Raw genomic sequence first — 24,195 nt, 5'->3', positions numbered from 1 at the left:
TGGTTTTGCCACCTGAAAAAAAAAAAAAAAAAAAAAACAAAGTGATAATTCAAACAGTATTTCCAGATCTGTGACCTCTTTGATGGTCTGGTAAAAGCAAGTAGAGTGTTGGGAACAATACAGATGGCCCTGTAAGAGTGATGGTAGGTGACTTCAGGGGATGGTGTGAAATGGCATTCCCTGTTCTGTTGCCTCAACTTTTCTGTGAGTTAATAGGATTTCCAAGCAGTTCATGAACAATTTTAAATAGCGACTTATCTGGGAAGAAAATACTCCTGAAGTCAGCTACTCTCTAGGATGTAAATGTAGAATCAGAAAGAACTCATGAAATGGTATGGCAGGAAATCAAGTACTTTACCTTTCTCTTAAAACGCTTGTTTATTTGGAGATAGGGTTTAGTTCTGCAGGTCAGGCTGGCCTTGATCTCCTGCCTCAGCCTCTGGAGAGCTGGGATTACAAGGATGTACACTCGGCTTTAAAATACTATGCTAGGGGCCGGGGAGATGGCTCAGTAGGATAAGCACTTGATTGGCAAACACAAGGATTTGAGTTCAATCCCTGGTTCCGCAAAAAAAAAAAAAAAAAAATAATAATAATAATAATAATAAAATAAAAAAATAAAACACTATGCTACATTAATTGTTTGCTAGTGTAATAGGACCTCAGTGAGGTTGTAACTAAGTCAAAAACAGCTATAGGGGCTGAGGGGATGTCTTGGTGCAGCCCTGGGTTCCATCCTCAGGATGTCTACCATCACCATCACCACCACCACAAAGAAAAAGGAAGGGGGAAAGAAAGAGAAAAATAGTTAAAATAACTATAGAAGGAAAAGGACATCGTGAAGGAAATATTATCCCTAAACCATAAACTAATAATTTAGAAAACATTTTAAAATCAATACATTAAAAACAAAAAGTTTAGGGGCTGTGGAGATAGCCTGATGGTCTAAGCACCTTCCTAGCAAGTGAAAGTACCCTGGTTCAATCCCTGGTACCTCATGCTGTGCTGGCCCTGCAACACCAGCTGTGCCATGCCATCCCTGAAACTGGGCATCGTGGCTCATGCCTATAATCCCAAAACTGGGCAGGTTGAGACAGGAGGATCACTATGAGTCAGAACTGCATAGGAAGACCCTGTATTAAATAAATAAATAAAAGTTAAAAGAAAAAAGAATTAAATGAAAAGGGCCAGCGATATAGCTCAGTGGCACAAGCACCTGCTTGGCAGGTGCAAGGTCTTGAGTTTGATTCTTGGTACAAAAAAAAAAAAAAAAAAAAAAAAAAACAGGGAAAAAGCCAGATGTGTTGACGCACACCTATAATCCCAGCACTCACGGATACTACAGAGGGAAGATCACATGTTTGAGCACAGCCTGGACAATTTATCAACTTAGTGAGATGCCCACCTCAAAAATAAAAAAGAGAAAAGGGGCTGGAGATAGGTCAGTGTGAAAGCCCTGGGTTCAATCCTCAGTACTGGAAAAACAATGTAAACAAAAAGGAAAAACAGAGAATTTTATATAAGAAGATATGCTCAGAAATACTATAAGAACAGACTTCTACAACTATTCTTATAACCCCCAAGAAGGCAAGTGGAGATGGAGGCTATGAATAAGAAGCAATGGGCAAAAAGTAACAGATATAAGTGCTAATTTATGAATATGACTTTAAATGTATATCAAAAGATGACTGGTAAAGTGGACTTAAAAAGCATAACCCAGTTATATGCTATCAATAAGAAAGTCACTTCAAATCTAATCACATAGTTAGATTAAATGTAAAAAAATCAAGATAGTTGAGGATGTAGCTCAGTGGTAGAGTGCTTGCCTTGTATATGAATCCCTGGGTTTAATCCCTAGTAAGGGTAACAGATCTTTAATCCCAATACTTGGGAGGCTGAGGTATTCTTGAAGGACCACAAGTTCAGGTCCCACTGGAACAATTTAGTGGGACCCTGCCTCAAAATAAAAAGGGCTGGAGTTCAATCTCTAGTAGGCAACAAGAAACAAAGAAAAAAAAAAAAATAAAGCCAGATATGGTGGTGCATGCATATAGTCCAAGCTACTCAGTAGGCCAAGGAGAGAAGATCAATTGAGTTTAAGACCAACCTAGACTACAAAGCTCTAATTCAAAAACAAAACAAAACACTGCTTATAATTTAAGAGTTCAAGGGAAAACACTAATAGGGACAAAAAGGAATGTTATATAATGATAAAAAGATCAATTCATCCAGAAAACACACCAGTTGTAAATGTGCACGTCAATGACAAAACTTCAAAATGCCCATAAAGCAAACTAATAGAGCCACAATGAGAAACCAATACATAATTATAGTTGTAGACTCCAATGCTTTACTCTTAGCAACTGACAAAAAAGTAGGCATAAAATCAACAAAGCTATATAGAACTGAAAATATCATTAACCAATAAGACCTAATAAATAGACTTCGTTAAACAGCAGAAAAATTTTTTCACCCATAAACATTCACCAGTATAAGCTTGTAGGTCATAACAAAAAAAAAAAAAAAAAAAGAAATCAACATGTCTTCTTTGATTGTAATGGGATCAAACTAGATATCAACTATAGAAAGACAAAAGGTAAATTTTTAAGCATTTATAAGTTAAATAGCACACTTTTTTTTTTTTTTTTTTTTTTATAAGAGACTCTATACTCCAGTTCTTTTTAAATTTCAAAACAGGGTCTCTCTAAATTGATAAACTGTTCAGGTTGGGCTCAAACTTGTGATTTTTATGACCTCAACTTCCCACAGTACTGGGATTAAAAACATGCACCATACCCAGCTAATGACACATTTTTAAATAATCCATGAAAAAAATAATCCATGAGCCAAAGAAGAAAAATGAAAGAAATTTGAAAGTATATAGAACTGATTAAAAGTAAAACTACAGTATACCAAAATTTGTGGTATTCAGCTGATTCAGTGCTGAGAGAGAAAACTATAGGGCTAAATTTATTTGAAAACAGCACAAATCAATCATTTAAATTTCTATTTAAAGAAAGCAAGAAGAAAATAAACCCAAGCCAGAAGGAGATAAATACAACAGCAGAAATTAAGGAAGAAAATTTGGTTCTTTGAAAACAAAACATACACACACACACATTTTTGAGAAAGGTCTTGGGGCCGGGGAAATGGCTCAGTGGAACAAGCACTTCCCTGGCAAGCGCCAGGGTCTGAGTTCAATCCCCGGTTCCACCAAAGAAAAAAAAAAGAAAAAGAAAGGTCTTGCCAGACTGGCCTCGAACTCCATCCTCCCACCTCAGCATCTGAAGTATTCAGATTACAACCTTGTGCCACTATGGGTGACTTGAAAACAAATTCAAACTTGCTAACTTTTATTAGCACTGACAAATATAATAGATAAAAGGCCCAAATAACTAATACTACATTATGATTTGTATCTAGATTTCCCCCCAAAGCCTCATGTGGACACATATGGGGCTATTCAGAGCTGGCTGGATCTGCAGTGTGCGAGGCTGGCATTAAGCGTGCAATTCTAGGAGGATCAAGCGTGTGTGATAAGTAACTTGGTCCACTGACTGACTTGGCATAATTCTGGCCATGGATAACGGGAAGGTCCACCCTGAGTGTGAATGCTTCCTGCCCTAGGAGCGTGTGGCCACAGAATACAAGGGATTAGAAAGGGGCTGCTGTTGTTGCTTCCTGCTTTACTACTTTACTGCTTGCCGCCTTCTGCGGGTCATGAACTGTTTCTTCTCTGTGACGGTCTCTGCCACACCATCCTGTCTGGGAGCCAGCCAACTATGACCTGAAACCTCGAGTGAGCTACAAACGGCGAGCTACAATAAACCCTTGCTCCTTTAATTATTGGTGTTGGATATTTTGTCTCAGTAAGGAGAAAAGTAAATAAAATATGTCAGTAATAAAAGAAGGGTGTTATCAGTACTGTAACCATTAAAAGGAAAGTAAGGGTTTATAAGTAATGTAAAGTCATACATTCAACTATTTATTTATTTATCTATCTATTTGGTACCAGGAATTGAACTCAGGACCTTGCACTTGGCAGGCAAACTTTTGTGCCACTGAGTCATATTTCCAGCCCTCAGCAATTTAGAAAAACTGAAAATTCTTCAAAAACAACAAACTAGCAAAACTCCAGCAAAATGAAACAGAAAATCTGTAACAGTATCATAGCAAACAAAGAAATTGAGTTGGTAACTAAAGAGTTCTCAAAAGAAATCTCTAGGCAAGATGAGATTTCACAGGAGACTTTCATCAAATATTTAAGAAAGATACTAAATTTAGAGTCTTTTCCAGAAAATAGAAGAGAAGGCAATACTGTCAAACTCATTTTATGAGGCCAATATTAGCCTAATATAAAGATCAAAATATATAAAAGAAAACTACATACAATATCTGTTTTAAATTTAAATGTAAAAGCCCACAGCTAAATTATGGGAATTGAATTTAGCACTCTAAAACTTATAAGCAAATGAGACTTGTTCCACAGATGCAAGGTCAGTTCAAATTTAGTAATTGAAAATAAATGTAGGAAAAAAAAAAGAAAAAGAAAAAGAAAATAAATGTAGGGGCCGGGGAGATGGGTCAGTGGAATAAGTGCTTCCCTGGCAAGTGCAAGGGCATGAGTTCAATCCCTGGCTCCGCAAAAAAAAAAAAAAAAAGAAAATAAATGTAATCCACTAAAAAAAATAGTAAGCCAATATAATCCACTAAATCATCAAGCTAAAGAGGAAAAATTATACAATCCTATTAATTGAGGCAGAAAAGTATTTGACAAAATGCAACACCAATTCACAATGAAAATGCTCTCAAACTAAGAATAGAAGGGTGCTAAGCTGGGCATGGCAGTGAATGCGTGTAATCACAGCAGTCAGGAGGCTGAGACAGAAGGATGAGTATGCGTTTGAGGCCAGCCTGGGCTCCAAGGAAAGTCTGAACTGCATAGCAAGACCTTGTCTCAAAATAAAACATAAAACAGCTGGGGCTATAGCTCAGTGTGAAGGCCCTGGTTTCCAAACCTAGTATAGGATGGGATGAGAGTGCAATATGAAGGAGCTCTCTGAAATAGAGTACATTAAAAAAAAGAAACTACAACTAATAGTGAAAGACTGAGTGCTTTTCCTCTAAGATTAAAAACAAAAAAGGGATGTTCACTCTTGCTACTTTTACTCAACAGAGCAATGACAATAGTACTGGTCAGCACAATAAGGTAAAAAGGAGTGAAAGGCAGACAGCTTGAAAGAAAAAAAAAATGCTTTTTTGTAGATGTGTTGATTATCCATATAGAGAAATCTAAGAAACTTACAGAAAAATTCTTCACACTAACAGGTCAATTCAACAAGGTCACATGTTACAAAACAAATAGACAAATAAAAAATAAAAAGGACTGGGTATGTAGGTCAGGGCTCATTGGGTCTCCAGTACCAAAAAGAAGCAAAGGTTTTTCATGTCGTCATATTGAGGCTTTTTATTTATAAAATTAACACACACTTTAAGCGACCCAGATTTTGAAAAATTGAAAGACAAGATTATAAACTGCTCCACAAAGTAAGATAGTCAATAATTGTGTAATTGTCAGAGCAAGGCAATACTGGCACTGTTGTAGGCAATCAATGCTTTTGGAATGTCTTGTACTTAGAAATGCAGAAATCAGATGGTCGATGAATGAACTGGGCATGATGGGTTTAAGTGAAGTGATAGAAGATTCAGCATATTTCGGAAATTCCTATCTTGAAATAATCTTGCATGTGTGAAATATGAAGCTATATCTTTGGGGGTTTTTCTCACCATACATATGATAAACTTCACTATGCATCACTTTGTCAAAGATCTCACTCTCCAATAAGTGGGTACGTTACGGGTTTCCTCAATTCTTTTTATTGCTACTGTTAATTATGCTAACAATGTTAAGATTGAAATATTTTTTCCTCTTTCCTCTTAACTTCTCCCAAACGCTATTAAATGGTCTATTTTATTTTTTGTGGTGCTGGGGGTTGAACACAGCTCCTTTGCACTGTGCTGTATTTCCCTCTTTTGTTTTTATTTTTATTTATTTATTTATTTATTTCCACAATTCCATTGAGGAACAAATAGCAATGAGACAGTTTCAAGTCAAATTGACAGGACAGTTCCAACAATTAACACATTGCATACTCTCTTCCTAGTGGTTATTTGCTGTACAAGATGCAGACATGATATCCTATTTACAAAGACTATTAGAACAAATCCCTCCATTCATTAAGAGAATGTAACTATATATCTATCCTAACCATTTTGAATACACAGATAAAAAATGGATATTCATCTGTATCCCCTTTTTTGTTTAGTTCCGTCATTTGAATATTATAGGTGTGTAAACTCAGCAAAATATTCTAAAAGAGTCCAGTAGTCCATAATAGTATTGGGTCTTCCGCTTGACTGCTTTTTTAAATTTTGCGTCTCATTAAATTGCCCAGGCTATTTGACCCAGGAGATAGCTCAGCAGAATAAGCGCTTGCCTGGCAAGCGCTGGGTTCTGAGTTCAATCCCCCGTACCGCAAAATAAACAGCCCAGGTTGGGCTGAAATTTAAGACCCTCCTGCCTCCGCCTCCACGGGTGTTTGGGATTCCAGGCCTGGCACACTTTTTTTACAGCCAAGAAAGCAAATGCACTAGCGGCGGATTATTTTACCTGAAGGGTCAGTTTTTAGTTCTACAACTTAAAAGCTCTCTCGCAAAATGCTTTTTCCAGTAGCATCCGTTTGTGGAAGGAATGGGAAAGAGGGCTACAGCCCACCCTTTCATTTTTGCAGGAAGACACAAGGCGGCTCCACAAACGTGTACAGAGCCTGCAAGGAAATCCCAAGCCAGCTGGACCCTAACCTTCTTGCAGTCAATCTCAAGCGGTACCTTGAGCGCGCCAGCGGACAATCCTAACCCGAAGGAAAGACGAGATCAACGTAGCGACCCCATCAGAGGGCTTGGGTTTAAACTGCCTAGGTTCCCGCGGGCAGCGCCAGGCTACACCCTAGCCTCAATTATTTGCCTCTGGCCCCTGTGACTTACGCGTAGTTCGCATCCATTGCAGCAGCGCCGGTCGATCTGCCGGAGTCACCGTCTCGAGCAACTTAAGTATCGCTCGCTGCGCGGAGTGAAATTCCATGCTGCACAGGGCCGCAGCGGGGCGAACACACGTCGCGCATGCGCAGAGAGAGAGAGAGAGTCACTCCGAGCCAGCCAGCTCAGGCCAGGGTGGACCCCGCCTCTCCGGGTCCTAAGCTCCGCCCCCTCCCGGAGTTCCACGGCGTGCTTTCAAGTGACTTGTTCTTAAGGTGGCTCCTCTGGGCCCAATTTCTTCCAAGATTGCGTCTCAAGAGAGCCACAGTTATTCAGATGTTAGAAAACTGAAACCACAAGCCATCGAGGCAACAAATACCTCTCCGAATTCTTCGAGCGGACTAGCTGGAGGAACAAGGTGCGGTGACCCGGAAGCGGAAGCGCGTGCCCCGCCCCCCGGGAAAGGCCGAGCTACGCCGAGTGATGACGTCGCCTCATTGGGCGGAAGGTGCGCTGGCAGTGTTCGGTCCTCCAGCTGTTGGGAGTTCACGTCGCAGCCCTGGGTGCTGGGGCTGTAGTTGATATTGTTCGAGAAGTTGGTCTGTGAGGTCGTGCCTGCCTGTCTGCTCCGAGCTTTTCCGGCTTTCCTCCCACGGCGTGGGGCCCCGCGGACTCCCCGGCCCTTCAGGGCCACGGCCTTCGCAGTGCCTTTTGCGGTAAGTGTGTGCTCTCCCCCTGTGCAGAGGACAGAGGGGCGACCTCAACCCTGGAGAGCGGCGAGGGACTCCTGAGGGCAGCCGCTGCCCTCTCCATCGACTGTCTTCGCCGCGTCTCATGTGCCGCGGCCCTTTATCTAGTGTCCTCCATCAGAAGTTTTTCTAAAAGGTATTCTGTGCCCCTAAGCTGCCTTTAGGTTTATCTGAAGCAAGGAAAACGTAGGCATTTACAGGCTTGACCGTGGTGTTTGCTTTCCTGAGGCAAGGGGTTAGATGCGGGTGTCTCATAAAAGCCTTTTGATGTGTACCAGATCCTATTTGCCTAGTATTTATAGTGCTTCACACATGGCCCTGCGTAGTTAGGTGAGGATGAGGAATATCGGCTCAGTGCCGATGACAATAAGGTACGCCATTTGATGCTACTCACCATTTCTTAAAACTTACCCGTCCACTTTCTTGGTGCTGCCGTCAGGTGGTTCTTTCGTAAGTTCAATTCAACACAATATTTAACTGTGCTTAAGCTATAAGGATACAGAAATTAATGATACAAACCCTGCCACCGAGAGGCTAACAGTACAGGAGAGAGGGGCAGATAAATAATAGCCTTTCCTTATCTACCTAATAGGCTCATTATGGAGATGAAGGGAGATTAGGTAGTTTTTGGCACAGGCCCAGATATAGTGTGTGGTGCCCCAGAGGAGGAAGACATTTCCCTCAAACCCCCTTTTCCTCCACTTTTTGGATATAAACAAAGAGTATTTCCTTTTTTTTTTTTTTTTTGGCAGAACCGGGGATTGAACTCAGATCCTTGTGTTTGCCAGTCAAGCGCTTATCCTACTGAGCCATCTCCCCGGCCCCAGTATTTTCTAACTTAATACAGACACAAAAGAATCTTCAAGTCTTTCTTCTGAGCAGTACTGCGAACAGTCCATCTAAGATGGATAGAATGACATAAGTACCGTTTGGAAATAGTACCAGCATATTGTACCCTAATCATAAGTGGTAGCTTTTCTTTCCTTTTAGAATTGGATTTTTTGGGGGGCTGGGGAGATGGCTCAGTGGAATAAGCGCTTCCCTGGCAAGCGCAAGGGCCTGAGTAGTTCAATCCCCGGTTCCGCAAAAAAAAAAAAAAAAAAAAAAAAAAGGATTTTTTTTTCATGTGCCTTTTGGGGAAAAGGAAGAGAGTTAGTGAAATCATTTGTCTTTGATCACTTTTATTTTAGTTGACACTCTTTTTAGGTAGCTCTTCGTCATTGCTGCAGTCCGTGGTCTTCCACAGACGCACATTCTCATCTATGTCTATGACTTCCATAGAGTCAGTCTTTCATCCCAACCATTTCCAGTCCATTTTCTTTAGCTTCCTAGTCCAGAGTGATAATTCTGCACTTTCTACAGACTCAATAGCTCCAAAAGCAAATCTACTATCTCTTTGTTTTTTCACGATGACATAGTGTCCATTTAGAAGTATAAAAGCGGTGACTCTCAGTGTCTTCATTTTTAACTCCTTTTTACGTGCATGGTCAGTTTTAAAGAGGATAAACTGGGTGTTGTGGCGAAAGTAGGTAGTCACAATTACTATGGAGGCTGAAGCAGGAAGATTGGTTGAACACTGAAGTTTACAACCAGTCTGGCAACAGAGAACTCTTATCAGAAAAACAAAAAAAAAAAAAGGTAATGAAAAGGCTCCTAAATGTTTTCTTTATTGACTCTTTTGAATCCACTTCACCTTGTACTTTCTGCTCCTGGACTAGTGGCATCACTAGCCAGCTGGTTATTTTAAGCTAACAATACTGGAGTTATTTTTGCCATCCCTTCTTCCAGACCATTTAGACATTAGGCCATGTAGGTTGTGCTTCATGCTTTACTCTTTGATTCTAGCCCCTTCTTGCCATTTGTCTTTTTCTGTAGTTTAAGCACATGCTTCTTTTTAGTAGACCTTTATTTTCTTTTGCTATTTTGAAATCGGTTTTGCTATGTGTGTCAGGATGGCCTTGAGCTCACTTGGTGGCCCAGGCTGGTGGCAGTCCTCCTGCCTCAGCCTCCTGAGTGCTGGGATTAGAGGTGTGTGGCCAATATAGTTAGTGTTTGTAGTCTCCTGATTCCTGAGTTTTTCACTGGGATGTATTTGCTACATTGTCTCTAAAGATGTTTTTAGTTAAATAAATGTATACATTATAGACAAGATCTTGTTATGTTGCCCATATCAAAGTAATTCTACTTTGGATGTGGTCTTTGTTTCTTTGGGTTACATACTTGGAGTAGAATTGCTGGGACACAAGTAAATGTTTAACACTTTGTTTAAAATGCTTAACTTTGTTTAAAATAGCAAGTGTTTAACACTTTGCTAACTGTGTATAACCCTTTGAGGAATTGCCAACTATGTTCTAAAAGACTTTGCCACTTTATTCTCACCAGCAGTGTAGGAAGGTGGCTTGATAGACACTGTCTCCTGTTGAATGACAAACAGGTACTTGCAATTGGCACAAATTGCTAAGACTCCAGAGGTGGTTGCTGGATAGTACGCAGGACCTGCTCTTTATTCTGGAATTCAGAAATCCACATGGTATCATTCAAGAAGGGAAGTTAAGTGTGCTAGCACTTGTAGACAGTTGAATACATACAATCTCATTTACTCCTCCCACCAGCCCTTAAAGGTAACTACCTTAATAATGGTGTTATCTCCATTTTGCAGGTGAGGAGAGTGAGGCTCAGAGCGATTAAATAACTTGCCCAACATGGACAATATGTAACAGATCTGGGATTTGAAACCAAGTTTGTCAGATTCCAAAGCCCGTACTCTTTCTAGTACTTCATGCTGCAGCAAGTAAGTCCTGGCCCTGTGCTTTCCTTGAGGCACCCCAAACTTAAACCTGCTTCCATCAATCTCTATCCATCTCCCACATAGCCTTTGTTAGAAGGACCTGTGACTTGTGGCAAGAGCAGTCCTCAGTCCTCATACTGATGACAGTGGTACTTACTGGAGGAGCATGTGCCTTTCCTTTCAAAATCTGATTTTCTCTTACACTTCAAAAGCAAAATTTGTTCCTGAAATTTGCCAGTAGGTATATTCATCCTTGTTATTTAATAAAGCACTCCTACTCAAAGACAGTTTTGGCAAACCTATGGCATGTGTGCCACAGTGGGCTATTTTTATTATTGAAAACTCTTAAAATGTTTGCCATCACTGCTGTAGGATTTAAAGGTATACAACCAAAGGGCTGTAGGAAGTCTTTTAGGATTTTTTTCATAGGGGATGGATGTTCTGTTCCCTGCTTTGGTTGTATCATTAAAGCATTGTAAGGCTGGAGGAGATAATAGAAGTGAAGCTATAAAATGTATTATGTAGTAATTACTTTCACATTTTAAAAGCTCCACCTAAGTAGAATGATGCTTTTGTGAACTTCTGATGGACATAGATTTACAACTATAAGTCTTTTAGTTAGCCAAGTAAATTTTGAGTATGCCTCAATGTAACTTACTTTAATTTGGGGTTTAGAGTTAACTGTTAAGAACAAAAAAAAATTGCATTTTAGTGTTAATTTTAGAACAATTTAAGATTTTTTTAAAAATAGCCCATTTTCCCCAAAATAAGGCCTACCTAAAAAATAATCTCTAGATTTTTTTCAGGATGTTTCTACTATGAGACCTACCCCCAAAATAAGTCCCAGTTAAGATCATTAGTCAGATGCAGGCATTTAGTACATCTGTTGCAACACATGAAAACAGGTAATGAATTATAAAATAATATTAACATATAAATAATATTGACAATACTTAAGTGATAGTACAAAGTATAACTAAGTATTTGTAAATTCTCAAGTGGACACTTTGGACAAGAGAAACACTGTGCAAACAGATGAACTTGAGACTGACAAATCAGAATGCAGATACAACATGTGCATGTGGTAGCAACTAGACGTGGTTGTGTGTGATGTGAATTTTCATAATTCAGTATGTTGTGGTTATAGTATGTACTTAATGTACTGAGGTGAAATAGATGTTTTCTTAAGAGTAAGAAAAGCTTCTGACAGAGAGGGCCAGAAGGGGACCTGGAAAGTGGACTGCCAAAAATAAATGTTTTCTGAATTTGGGTGCTATTTTAAGGAGAAAAAAAAAAGCACCCAAATTTGAAAACAGGATAATATGTTAACAATGGTTAATACATTGCTTGTTGTCATTTTTCAGTTAGTTACTCAGAATATAAGATAATTGACATTTAATTGTCCAAACAATATTAGCACAAACCTTTCTTTTCAATAAACTAAGAGAAATTAGTTGATAACCACCTTATTCATATATGGTTTTTCCTTCATTCTTTTCTCCATTCCAGTATCTCAGTTTCTTTTTCCTTTTGAAGTTTCTTCCCATTTTACAGTATCTATGGTACATTTTATTTACTCTTTTCAGCTTCTCACACTAGGAAAACAACATGATGTTTACATATGTGCCCCTGGTTTATTTCACTTATGAGTATGCTCTTCAGTTGTAGTCTCTTACCTGTGAAAGTCTCAGTTTATCCTTCTTTATCACTGAGCAGTACTCCATTATATTAAAAAGACCACTTCTTTTTTATGCATGCCTTGGTTGATAGGCCTTTAGGTTATTTCTAAGATTTAGCTATCATGAGTTGTGCAGCTATAAACTTGAATGCACATATATTGCTGTGGTGTAGTGTTGTTAATTCTTCTGGGAAGATAACTACCAGAGGGATAGCTAGGTCAAATGGGACCTCCAATCGTAGTTTTATTTCTTTTTGGTACCGGGAATCAAACTCAGGGCCTCACGCTTGCCAAGAAGGTGCTGTGCCGCTGAGCTACTTTCCAGCCCCAATCCTAGTTTTCTGAGGAATCTCCTCCACAATGAATTCCACAGTAGTTGCACCAGTCTCTACTCCCCCCAACAGTGGAGAAGGGTTCCTTTTCTGCCACAACCCTGTCAGCATTTGTTACTGGTTGATTTCTTGGTAATAGCTCTTCTTTCTGGTGTGAGATAGAATCTCAGTGTTGTTTTAATTTGCATCTTGGTGATGTTCAACATTTCTTCACATTTATTTGCTGTTTGTATTTCTTAATCTGAAAAGTGTATTTAGATGCTCATTTTTGAATTGGGTCTTTAAATTTGGGAGGTCTGATTTTTTTGAATTTTTAAAAATATATATGTTCTTAAAAATAAGTATGTTCTTGATAGTAATCCTTTGTCTGAGGAACAGCTTTTCCCCACATTGTGGGTTGTCACTTCACTCTGTTGGTGATTTCCCTTGCTGTGCAAAAGTTTTTTAAAATGATGAGATTCTTGGTTGTTGTTTCTCCATGATAATTCCTGTGTGATAGGTGTCTTATTTGTAAAGTCTTTGCCTACACCAATGTCTTCAAGAGTTTTACCTATTTTTATCTTCCAGCAGGTTTAACATTTCTGCTTTAATATTTAGATCTTTGGTCCATTTTGAATTTAGTTTAGTGTATAGTGAACAATGTGGATTCAGTTTTAATCTTTGTCATGTGCAGAGCCAGTTTTTCCAGCACCATTTTTTAAGGAGGTTGTCTTTCTTTCACTGAATATGTTTGGCATCTTTGACAAAGATAACGTGACTTAGTATGTCTGAGATTGTTTCTACATCTTCTAATCTGTTCCATTGATCTTTGGGTCTGTTATATTTGCCCATACCGTGCAGTTTTTTTGCAGTACCTTTTAGTATAATTTGAAGTCAAGGATTGTGAAGCCCTGTGCCTTTGTTGCCCAGAATTGCCTTTGCTCTTCTAGGTCTCTTCTGGTTTCAAATGAATTTTTAGATTGTTTTCTATAATCCTGTATCACAGTTTCGGAAGTAGGACCATTTTCACTGTATTGATTCTTCCCACCCAAGAGCAAAGATATCTTTCCATTTTCTGATAGTCTCTTCAATCTCCCTATTTTCAAAATACTGTAGTTCTCAATATACAGGTTAGATCCTTTGTTACATTGATTCCTCAATATTTCATTATTTTGGATGCTGTTGTGAAAGATGTTGTTTCCCTAATTTCTCTGTCAGTGAGCTTGTTATTTGTGTACAAGAAGGTTATCAGTTTTCGAGTGTTGATTTTGTATCCAGCTACACTACTGAATTTGTGTATTGAATACAGTAGTATTTTAGTGGAGGTTTTAGGGGTCATCATTGTAAAATATCATGTTATCTGAAAATAATGATAATTTAACGTTTTCCTTTCCTATTGTTATTCCTTTTATTTCTTTCTCTTGTCTAATTGCTCTGGCTAAAGTTGCCAGGACTATGTTGAATAAGAGTGGAGACAGTGAACATCCTTGTCTTGGTCCTGATTCTAGAGTGAAAACTTTCTGGTTTTATCCATTTAGTATGATGTTGGCTGTTGGTTTGTCATAAATGGCTTTTAAGATTGAGATAAAGACCATCTATTCCAATTTTCTGTGGAGTTTTTAATCATGAATGGGTACTGGACTTTGTCCATAGCTTTTTCTTCATCCATTAAGATGATCATACAGTTTTTGTCCTTGGCTCTGATTATATGGTGTATTACATTTATTGATTTATGTATGTTGAACTATTCCTGCATCCTTGAGATGAATCCCACTTGGTCATGGTATATAATCTTCTTGATGATTTCCCACATTCTGTATGCCAGTATCTTTTCTGAAGATTTTTGCATCTGTGCTCATTAGGGAGATTGGCCTGTAGTTCTGTTTCTTAGTTGGGTCATTTTCTGGTTTGGTGTTCTGATAATGCTTGCTTCAAGGAATGGATTGGGATGCATTGCTTCCCTTTCAGTTTCATTAACAAGTTTGAGAAGTAGTAGTGTTAGGTCTTCTCTAAATTTCTTGTAGAATTCAGCAGTGAATTTGTGAGGGCCTGGGTTTTACTTTGTTGGTAGGTTTTTTTCTTCTGTATTTAGGACAAGGTCTACAGGGTCTTACTACGTAGATCAGACTCAGAGTGATTCTCCTGTTTTTAGCCTCCAACGTGCTGGGATTACAGGTGCATGCGTCCACGCCCAGTCTCAGTCGCTGTCTCAGGGTGCCCTGCAGGCGGGGCTGTTGGTAGGTTTTTTGTTTTTGTTTTTGTTTTTTTTTTTGCCGAACCGGGGATTGAACTCAGGCCCTTGCGCTTGCCAGGCAAGCGCTTATTCCACTGAGCCATCTCCCGGGCCCTGTTGGTAGGTTTTTAATTACATCTTTGATTACATTGATTAATATCGGCTTATTTAAGATTTTTATATATTCTTGATTCAGCTTTGGTAATTCATATATATCTGGGAATCTGTTCATTTATTCTGCATTTTCCATCTTGTTAGAATATAAGTTTTCTAATTAGGTGTAGGTGATCTGTATTTCTGCAGGATCTGTTGTGATTTCACTGTTTTCATTCTGAATTGTGTGGATTTGAGTCTTTTCTCTCCATTTTTGTTAAGATTGGTTGAAGTTTTTTCATTTTATTTAATCTTAATAGCTTAAAACTATCTACTCAATTCATTGATTCTTTGTATTGTTTTCTTAGTCTTCATTATGTTGATTTCTGCTCTAATATTTATGATTTCCTTTGTCTTATGAGCTTTTGGCTTAGCCTACTCTTTGTTTCCTAGGAGTTTGAGGTTCACCATTAAGTTGTTTATTTGTGCTTGCTCTCTTTCCCTGATATGGGTATCCACTGCTATAAATTTCCTTCTTCAGACTACTTTCATTGTGTTCCATATGTTCCATTATATTGTGTTGTCATTATCATTTAATTGTAGAAACTGTCTAATTTTTTATTTAATTTTAGATGTGCCCCATTGATTGTTTGGGAAGGTACTATTCAATTTCCATGTGTTTGTAAAGTTCTTGTGTTTTCTTTGCCATTGATTTCGACTTTCATTTTAATATAGTCTGATAATGTGCTTGGGATTTCAGTTTCTTTGCATTTACTTTAGCATGTTCTATGAGCTAGTATAGGACAATATTGGTCTATTTTGGAGTACATGCCATGTACATCTGAGAAGAATGTGTATTGTGATGTAGGGTGGAACACTCTGAACATCTACTAAGTCCATCTGTTCATGAGTTTGTTTCAGTTCTCATATTGCATTATTGATTTTTTTTGTCTAGTTGATCTATCTGTGACAGTAGAGTATTGAGGCCCCCATTAGAATTGTTAGTGCTTATTTGATTTTTCATATCCATTAATATTTGTTTTAGATAGTTGTGTACACCAGTATTTGTTCAATATATATTTGTAATTGTTACCTTATCCTCTTGGATTGGTCCCTTAACAAGGATGTAGTGACTTTTTTTTGTCTTTCTTAATCAGTCTTGGCTTGAAATTCACTTTGCCTTCAAATAGAAGGCAAACCCCCACCTTTTATGGGGTTCCTGTTGCTCGGAGTATTGTTTTCCATCCTTTCACTTTCAGTCTATGAACTTATTTTTTTTCCCCCAACTTTCTGCAAAGCGTTATTCCAGAGGGACTCAGTCCTTCTTGGCAGCTGCCTTCCTCATGGCAGCCAGCACGTTGCTCAGCTCCTCACGCTTCCTTTTGGCAGGGATGTACGTCCCCACCCTTTTCTTGATGAACTTGAGGGTGTACTTGTCCTTGGAGACCTTGAGCAGCTCCATGGTGTGCCGCTTGTAGAGGGTGAAACCTCACACCTCCCAGATCATGTCCCTCATGAACTTAGTGTGTTTGGTGAGATGTCCGCGACAGGGGCTGTACCTCAGTTTGCTTACATTCATAGTCACCTTGTGGCCCTTGTTGAGGCCCGTGGCCATGGGATAGCGGAGGGCCATGGCTACTTGTCTTTGGTGGTTGCTGTGGTAGAAGGCAGTCTACGAACTTTTTAAAAAAAATTTTTAAAGGGCCGGGGAGATGGCTCAGTGGAATAAGCACTTCCCTGGCAAGTGCAAGGGCCTGAGTTCAATCCCTGGCTCCGCAAAAAAACAAAACAAAACAAAACAAAACAAAACAAAACAAAACAAAACAAAACTTTATTTTAAAAAAATCTTTATTTTATTTGGTAAAGGGTCTCACTATGCAGCTTGGACTTTTAGTGATCCTCCTGCCTCAGCTTCCCCAGCACTGGGATTACAGATGCGTGTCACCACACCTGGTTTTGGTGGCCAACTTGGCACAGGGCTGGCACAGCAGGCAGTACTGGGGATCAAACCCAGGTCCTTGTGCTTGCCAGGCAGCCACTAAGATCCCTGAGCTATCTTCCTGGCCAATCTATGAACTTCTTTTTGAATTAAATGTATTACTTGTATGCAGCATGTTGTTGGATCTTGCTTTTTTTTTTTTTTTAATGAGCAGAATATATTTATTGGGGGAAAGAAAGTTCCTGTCTAAGACAGGGACAGGAGGGGGGGCCTGAGTGAGTTGCCCCCCTGGATCTTGCTTCTTGATCCATCCTGCCAATCTGTATCTTTTGATTGATGATTTTTTTTGGTGGTGCAGTACCGGGGATTGAACCCAGGACCCTGTGCTTGCCAGGGCTTAGCACTTACTCTACTGAGCTATCTCCCCAGGCCTTGATTGGTGATTGAGATAATTAACATTGATAGTTTTAACTGATACATATTGATTTATGTTTTATGTCATTTATGTATTATGTCATTTTATTTTCCTTTTATTGGCTTTCCCATTTTTTCCCCTTTCCCTTCCTCCGTTTGTTTTCCTTGCCTGGTAGATTCCTTCTGTTGGTGTTTACAAAGTTGCAGTTCTAGTTATCTCTTTCTAGAATGTCCTTCAAAACATTTTGGAAGACTGGGCGTGGTGGCGTGCGCCTGTAATCCGAGTGCTTGGGAGGCTGAAAACCGTAGAATCACTCTGAGTCCGTTCTGTGTAGTGAGACCCTGTAGACTGTCCTAAATACATTAAAAAAAAAAAAAAAATATATATATATATATATATATATATATATATATATTTGTTTTGTTTTGTTTTGTTCTGTAGTGCTGATTTGCTGCTCAAGAATTTCTTCATCTGTTCTTTGTCATGGAAATATCTTATTTCTCCATCTGTTTTGAAAGATGGTTTTGTGGGGTATATCAATCTGAGTTGAAGTTTTTTTTTTCCTATAGAACTTGAAATATTTCACAGTAAGCTCTCCCTGACTTGAGGGTATGTGCTAAGTAGTCAGCAGTGGTTCTGATGGGGTTTTCATTATAGGTGATTTGTTTCCTTTCCCATAGCAGTAAGATTCTATTCTTGTGTTGCATTTCTGGAATGTTGACTATGATATGCCTGGCTGTAGATGGTTTTTTAATCATGGCTAACTGGAGTTCTGTATGCCTCACTTATTGTGCAGATGTCAAATTCTTTTTCCCTACTAGGAAAGTTTTTTGCCATGATATCTGAACAGTTTATTTTTTGTCATTTGTGCTACTTGCTGCTCTTTCTTTCTTTCTTTTTTTTTTTTTTTTTTAATTTTTAGAGAAGGGTCTACATGGTGTTCAGGGTCTCGCTACTAGATCAGACTCGTAGTGATTCACCTGTTTACAGCCTCCCAAGAGCTGGGAATACAGGCATGTGCCACCATGCCCAGTCTCAGTTGCCATCTCTGCACACCCTGGGGCCAGGCTGGGGGATCAAACCCCTGACTCCTACATGTGCTTGCAGATGCTTTAATCCACTGAACTATTTGGCTGGCCCCCATTTTTCTTGACTTCAATCGATCTGGGTTCTTTTAAAGGAAAAAAACAATAAAAACTGGATAAAATTTAAAAACTAGATTGTAGGAGAGTATCATTGGTTAGTACATTCCATATTGTTATTGTCAAAATAGTTGTTTATATTATAAGATACAGGCATGAAAAAAAATTGATCAAACAATAGAGGCACACCCCTTTCTTTCCAATAAACTAATAGCAATTAGTAGTATACCTATCATATATCTATGTATGTGTATATGTATATATACATATATATTTATATATATATATATTTTTCCTTTCCGTATTCTTTCCTTTCCTCCATTCCAATTTCTTTTTTGTTTTGAGCAGTTTCTTTCCATTTCATAATATCTGTTGTACATTCTTGGTCCTTTTTACTCTTTCAGTTTTTTATACTAGATATGCAAGACTGGTTTATTTTACTTATGAGTATGGACTCAAGTTGTATCCATTTCCCTACAAATGTTTTCAAGTTTATCCTTTGTAGCTGAGTAGTACTCCATTGTATAAAAATGCCACATCTTTTATTCATGCCTCTGTTGATGGACATTTGAGTTATTTTGAAGATTTAGCTATGATCAATTGTGCTGCTATAAATGTGGGTGCATATGTATTGCTTTGGTGTAATGTTTTTAATTTTTTTCTGGAAAAATGCCCAGAAGGGGACTAGCTGGGTCAAATGAGACCTCTGATCCTACGTTTTTGAGGAATCACCACATTGATTTTCAAAAGTATTTGCATCATTCTGCATTGCTACCAACAGTGAACAAGCGCTCATTTTTCCCAACAGACTCCTGTCATTCTTAACTTTTGTCTCATCTAGCAGCTGCTGGATTGATTCCTCATGGTCCCTTGCTATTTTTTTTTTTTTTTTTTCTTTTTTCAGTTACCTACTTGGTATGGGGTCTCACTATGTAGCTTGGACTCATAGTGATCCTCCTGTTTTCAGCCTCCCCAGTGCAGGGATTACAGGTGCATGCCCCCATAGCCCAACTTGTTCACCTGCTTAGTGTGCTCCAGAGGTTGGGCTGGCATGACATGCAGGACTGGGGATTGAACCCTTGTCCCTGCACTTGCCAAAGCAGTTGCTTAGTCCACAGAGCTATCTTGCTAGCCCTTTCCCTTGCCATTTTTAAGGAATCTTTCTTCACATGATTGCTAAACACAAGCCTGTGTTTTATATCAAAGATCCTGTCCTCAGATGGCTTAATCTGTTTCCGATACTCTCAATGGAATTTTTATTGTCCTGAATTAGCTGCTTGAATTTGACTTATGGAGTCCATTTCTTTCCTGTGCTGAGTGTTTGTGGCTTCCATACTTTCGTGAAACTCCTCTATTTGTGTGTGTTTGCTCTTGAGTCACTAAGCACAATTTTCATTCTGGACACTATCTTTGCAGTTATCTGAGAAATTATTTCTGATTTGATTTTTCTAGAGCCTCATTCACTTGCTTTCTTGTTAGCACTTTAAAGAAGCCAAGTGGGTGGCTTTCAGATTGTCCCACCTCATTGCCCCCTGGATTTGCCTTTTGTGAACTGGATGTCTGGGATTGCATCTTATTTAAGTGTCTTTTTGTTGTGTTTTCTTTTAGTTTAATTACTGGAGTGATACTTGTAAGTTACTATGGTGGATTGCTTTATTGCTTGTATTTAGAACTCTTAACAAATGACTACATCTTTGAGGTATCTTCCAGTTGTAGCTAGTTTTTGGGGTTTGAGTCTATTGCAAGATCCTGTGTCTTCAATTTGTTTGTGATGAAAAGTTGCTGCCTGTTTGTCCCAGCCTTTGGTTGTTTGACCCTATACCACAGTATTTTCTGTGCCCTTTAGTAAATGTCAATCTTGGAATACCAGAAAGAATAGCCATTTAGAACAATTGGGCACCTTCCTGGCATGCATAAGATCCTGAGTTTGGTTCCCATTCCAAAACAAAAAAGAAAACCAAAAAAATGAAAACAACAACAAAAAACGAACAACAAAGAAAAGAATATTTATGCCACTTTTGTCTATAGTGCCATCAGCAGTGACAATAGCATCAAACACCGCCTAGAAAATGCTAAACAGGTAACCATTAATTTGCCACCTTTAACTGTATGAACTAGACTTGTGATTATTTAGCAAGGTCTAAAACAAACCAAAAAATCATATTCAGTATATAAGCCCTTAGTATATCTATTTTTCCCTCAGGTTAAAATTTAAAATGAATTAGGGAGAATATAGAGAAATGGAAGAGGAAAAGGTTAGATGTTGGACTGAAGGACAAAGGGAGATCACACTAACTTTGGGAAACTGGTGCAGAGACTAGAGGGAGAGAGAGAAGAAAAAGATAAAAAGAACAGAACAGACCCACAACCAGAAAGAGTCTTGGAACCACAGTCACAGGCATATAAGTACAAGATGAGATCATAAAGGAGGAAAAACAGAAATAAAACCACCAACTCCCTACAACAAAAGAAAAACAGAGAGAGCGAGAGAGAGATCTACTTCCAGATTTGTCTTTGCTGTCACTGGTAAACATCTGGAGACAGGGTCCCAGTCCATGCTGATCTATCCTAGCATGCCAGCAGTAGATTTTTGGTGGGGTAGTACATAACGTCAGTGAGCCTGCACCTTCTGTGGAGACCAGACTCATTTGGCCTGCAGTTGGCAGCATACCTTCTATAGGCCTGAGCTCTGCTGGGAGCCACTAGATGGAGCCAGCAGCTGCTCTGAATTCAAAGCTCAGCCATCCCCTCCCCAAGATGGCTCCCTACAATTACCCTTCCCTATGGGATGGCGAGCCGTCAGCAGTCATTGACAGTACAATTCTTCATGTCCCCACTGCTCCCCTCCACTGCTGTGTCTCACCTGGAGACCTCTATCTCCTTCCTCTTTGTTGAAATTTCTCTCTTTACTCTCTTTGTGGGCTTCAATTCATGCTCCTTTCTTAGTGTAGGGGACCCACTTCATCTTGTCTTCCTCACATTGTGTGTATGTGCGGGTTTGTATTTGGGGGTGCTTTGCAGCTCATTCTGAGGACTTTCCCCTGAACCATTATGGGAAGTCATTGGGATTTTAAGTCAAGTTAATTTAGATAGGGTACCAGAGTTTTCAGAAATACATCTGGAAATTACAAAGAAAATACTGTAGGTAAAATGTATTATCAGGTGTTCTTAGGCCTCTTCTGGCCTCAGACTCACTGTGATCCTCTTACCCCATGCCCTGAAGTGCAAACTTTTAATGGAAAAATATTTTACAGTATGCTAATAAGTGCTTATATGTATAAGGAAAAGTGTACGAGAGCGTCAGTTTTCTTTTAAATTTAAAAGAGCCACTTAATATGGAGAGTTTTATATTTAAGTGTTAAAGTAACATAGCTTTGAAAATGAAGCGTGATCTGTTATGACATGTTCTCTGAAAAAGCAAATTGTGCTGTCATAAATAGATTCTGTCACTTCTGGTAGAACTCTGTCACTTCTGATAATACAGCAGTAAAGGAGATGACCTGAAACATGTACATCTTACTTCCTCCAGGAAGATAGCTACTTATTTGTATTTCATTTAATGAATTTGAGATAAAAAAATAAATCCTAATCTTTTCCATGAAGTAGTTGCTCTTTCAAGTTACCATGTAATTGTAAAAAAAACTTGTGGTAAGCAGAGTTTTTTCAATTTCATCAAGTGTTAGTAGTAACCATTTTGATTTTTAAATTATTAAATTTTACTCAAATAGAAATGTTACATTTAGTTAGTAGGTCAGTCTAGGAAATCTGTTTGCCAGTGTTACGCCCTCAAGTACTTTTTTGCTTTTTGCCTTTTGCCTCCATACCCTTTTACTCTCCCTGTGGCGAATGAGACAGCTATTTTGGTCCTGTCTCTCATTTTTAATCTCCTCTGTACTGTGTAGACAAGACAGAGTCGAGATAATCTTGGTTGCTAAATTAAACTAGATTAGTTTGAAAAGGTTATGCAGCAGTTGATTTGAACAGTTAACTCTTTTTGGCTGGTATTCTTACATTGGACAATCACTATTCCTTAAACTTGGTTTTCAGAGCCCTGTATTTATTTCCCATTAACTGTGTAGCCCTCTATTATGATCAGGTTTTGTTTGTTTGTTTTTAGTTTTAGTTTTTGTTTTTTTGGTGGTACCAGGGATCAAACTCAGGCTCTTATGCTTGCCAGGCATGTACGTATTCCCCTGGTCTATCTCCCTGGCCGCTATGATCAGATAATTTGTTTACTGTCCCCAAATAATACTTAGTAATCTGTGGGCCTAAGTCTGTCCCAGGCATTTGCGTGTGTCTGTTTCTGCTTGTTGAACTTCCTTTTGTCATCTCCATTTGTCCAAATTCTTCCCATATTTCAGGACCAAAGCCCAGTAAACCTATCCTATTTATCTTGGCGTAAAGTTAGTTTTTCCTCCTTTGGATTTTTATAGGAATCATCATTGACAATTAGCCTTTATGTGTATCCTGGAGAAAGAAAACCAATAGAGGGGTTGGGGAGAAGGAGCACAGAGAGAGGGCAGAGAGAGAGAGAGAGAGAGAGAGAGAGAGAGAGAGAGAGAGAGGAGAAGGGGAGGGGAGAGGAGAGGAGAGGGACCAATAAATAGATGTTTATTATAAGTGTAACGGTTGATATATTGTATCAACTTGAGCAGTTGAAAAGTTTTATTAAGCCACTTAAGAACCAAGGTTCTCCCTTTGTAAACATCTCATCCTGAGTTTGTGGAAGGGGAGGGTATGGAGATGATTTGGACAGATAGGCAAGGTATACAATATAAGGCAAGAAAAGAAGCTTGTTCCCTCCACCCTTGTGCTCTCGGGGCTTTTGCTGTTTTTCTGCAGCCTTGAACTGTTGTCTCTGTGCTATGCCACTCTGCCTTGGAGCCAGCTGATTACGGACTGAAACTGCCACATACTGTGAACTACATATTTACTTATTTTCTTTCTTTCTTTTTTTTGTGGAACCGGGGATTGAACTCAGATCCTTGTGTTTGCTCTTTCTTTCTTTCTTTCTTTCTTTCTTTCTTTCTTTCTTTCTTTCTTTCTTTCTTTCTGTATTTGGTACAGGATTTCATTATGCAGCTCCAACTCGTAGTGATCCTTCTGTTGTCAGCCTCTAGTGCTGAGATTACAGGCGGGTGCCACCATGCCTGGTTTTGGTATCTGGCTCAGCACACCTGGGGCTGGGGCTGGCACAGCATGTGGTGCCAGGGACCAAATCCCGGTCCCTGCGCTTGCCTCAGCAGGTGCTTAGTCTGCTGAGCTATCTCACTGGCCCAATCCTTCCTTTCTTAATTTTGAGTGGTGAACATTTTGTCTCAGCAGTAAGAGAAAATGAACCAAGACGGTAAGGACGTGGCACAGGCAGGTAGAGAAGCTGACAAGTCCCCAGATAGCAGAATAAGCTGGAAAGCTGGAGAAGAACCAGGAGAGCCCCTGGTGTATGGGGCGAAGGCTGGCAGGCAGTGTTTCCATTTGAAGGCAGAAAAAGGCAAATGTCTCAGTTTGTAGGCAGGTAGAGGGCTCGTTAGTGTTTATTTTGCTGTTCATTAGTGTGCCTTGGCTTACCAACTAATAAGCATTTTGAGGACAGGGAATGCAAATCATATTTGCTTTTACCATTTATAGGGGTTTTTTGCTTTTTTTTTTTTTTTTTTTTTTTTTTGAGACAGGGCCTTACTATTATGTAGGCCAGGCTACCTCACACTCACATTGTCTATCTTACCTCAGCCTGCCAAGTGCTGAGATTATAGGCCTGTGCCCCACACCCAACATTATCCATGAGTTATTACCTCCTTGCATGTAATAGTGC

At 39.1% G+C, this 24,195-nt stretch overlaps 2 protein-coding genes across 3 annotated transcripts in view; one reads left to right on the top strand and one right to left on the bottom strand.

Annotated features, from left to right (window-relative positions):
- The window catches only part of LOC101582085, a 34,232-nt gene extending 26,763 nt beyond the window's left edge, over positions 1 to 7,469 (bottom strand). Inside the window, exon 1 of the mRNA XM_004637116.2 lies at positions 7,045 to 7,469. Coding sequence (XP_004637173.1) covers positions 7,045 to 7,141 — 97 coding nt within the window. The 5' untranslated portion in view covers positions 7,142 to 7,469. The remainder of the gene's footprint in view (positions 1 to 7,044) is intronic.
- Positions 7,470 to 7,495: 26 nt separating this feature from the next.
- Positions 7,496 to 24,195, top strand: part of Srp54 (signal recognition particle 54) — a 65,568-nt gene continuing 48,868 nt past the window's right edge. Inside the window, exon 1 of one of the 2 annotated variants that reach the window (XM_004637091.2) lies at positions 7,496 to 7,751. The gene's annotated coding sequence lies outside the window, so the exon portion shown is untranslated. Of the gene's footprint in view, positions 7,752 to 10,555; positions 10,576 to 24,195 lie in introns of those variants that run through there. The other variant, XM_023721840.1, reaches the window with a different exon arrangement.

The sequence above is a fragment of the Octodon degus genome, unplaced genomic scaffold (genome assembly GCF_000260255.1).
Source record: "Octodon degus isolate 3935 unplaced genomic scaffold, OctDeg1.0 scaffold00086, whole genome shotgun sequence".
Lineage (NCBI taxonomy): Eukaryota > Metazoa > Chordata > Mammalia > Rodentia > Octodontidae > Octodon > Octodon degus.
The sequence above is the reverse complement of the archived record's forward strand: the minus strand, read 5'-3'. Positions and strand labels throughout refer to the sequence as shown.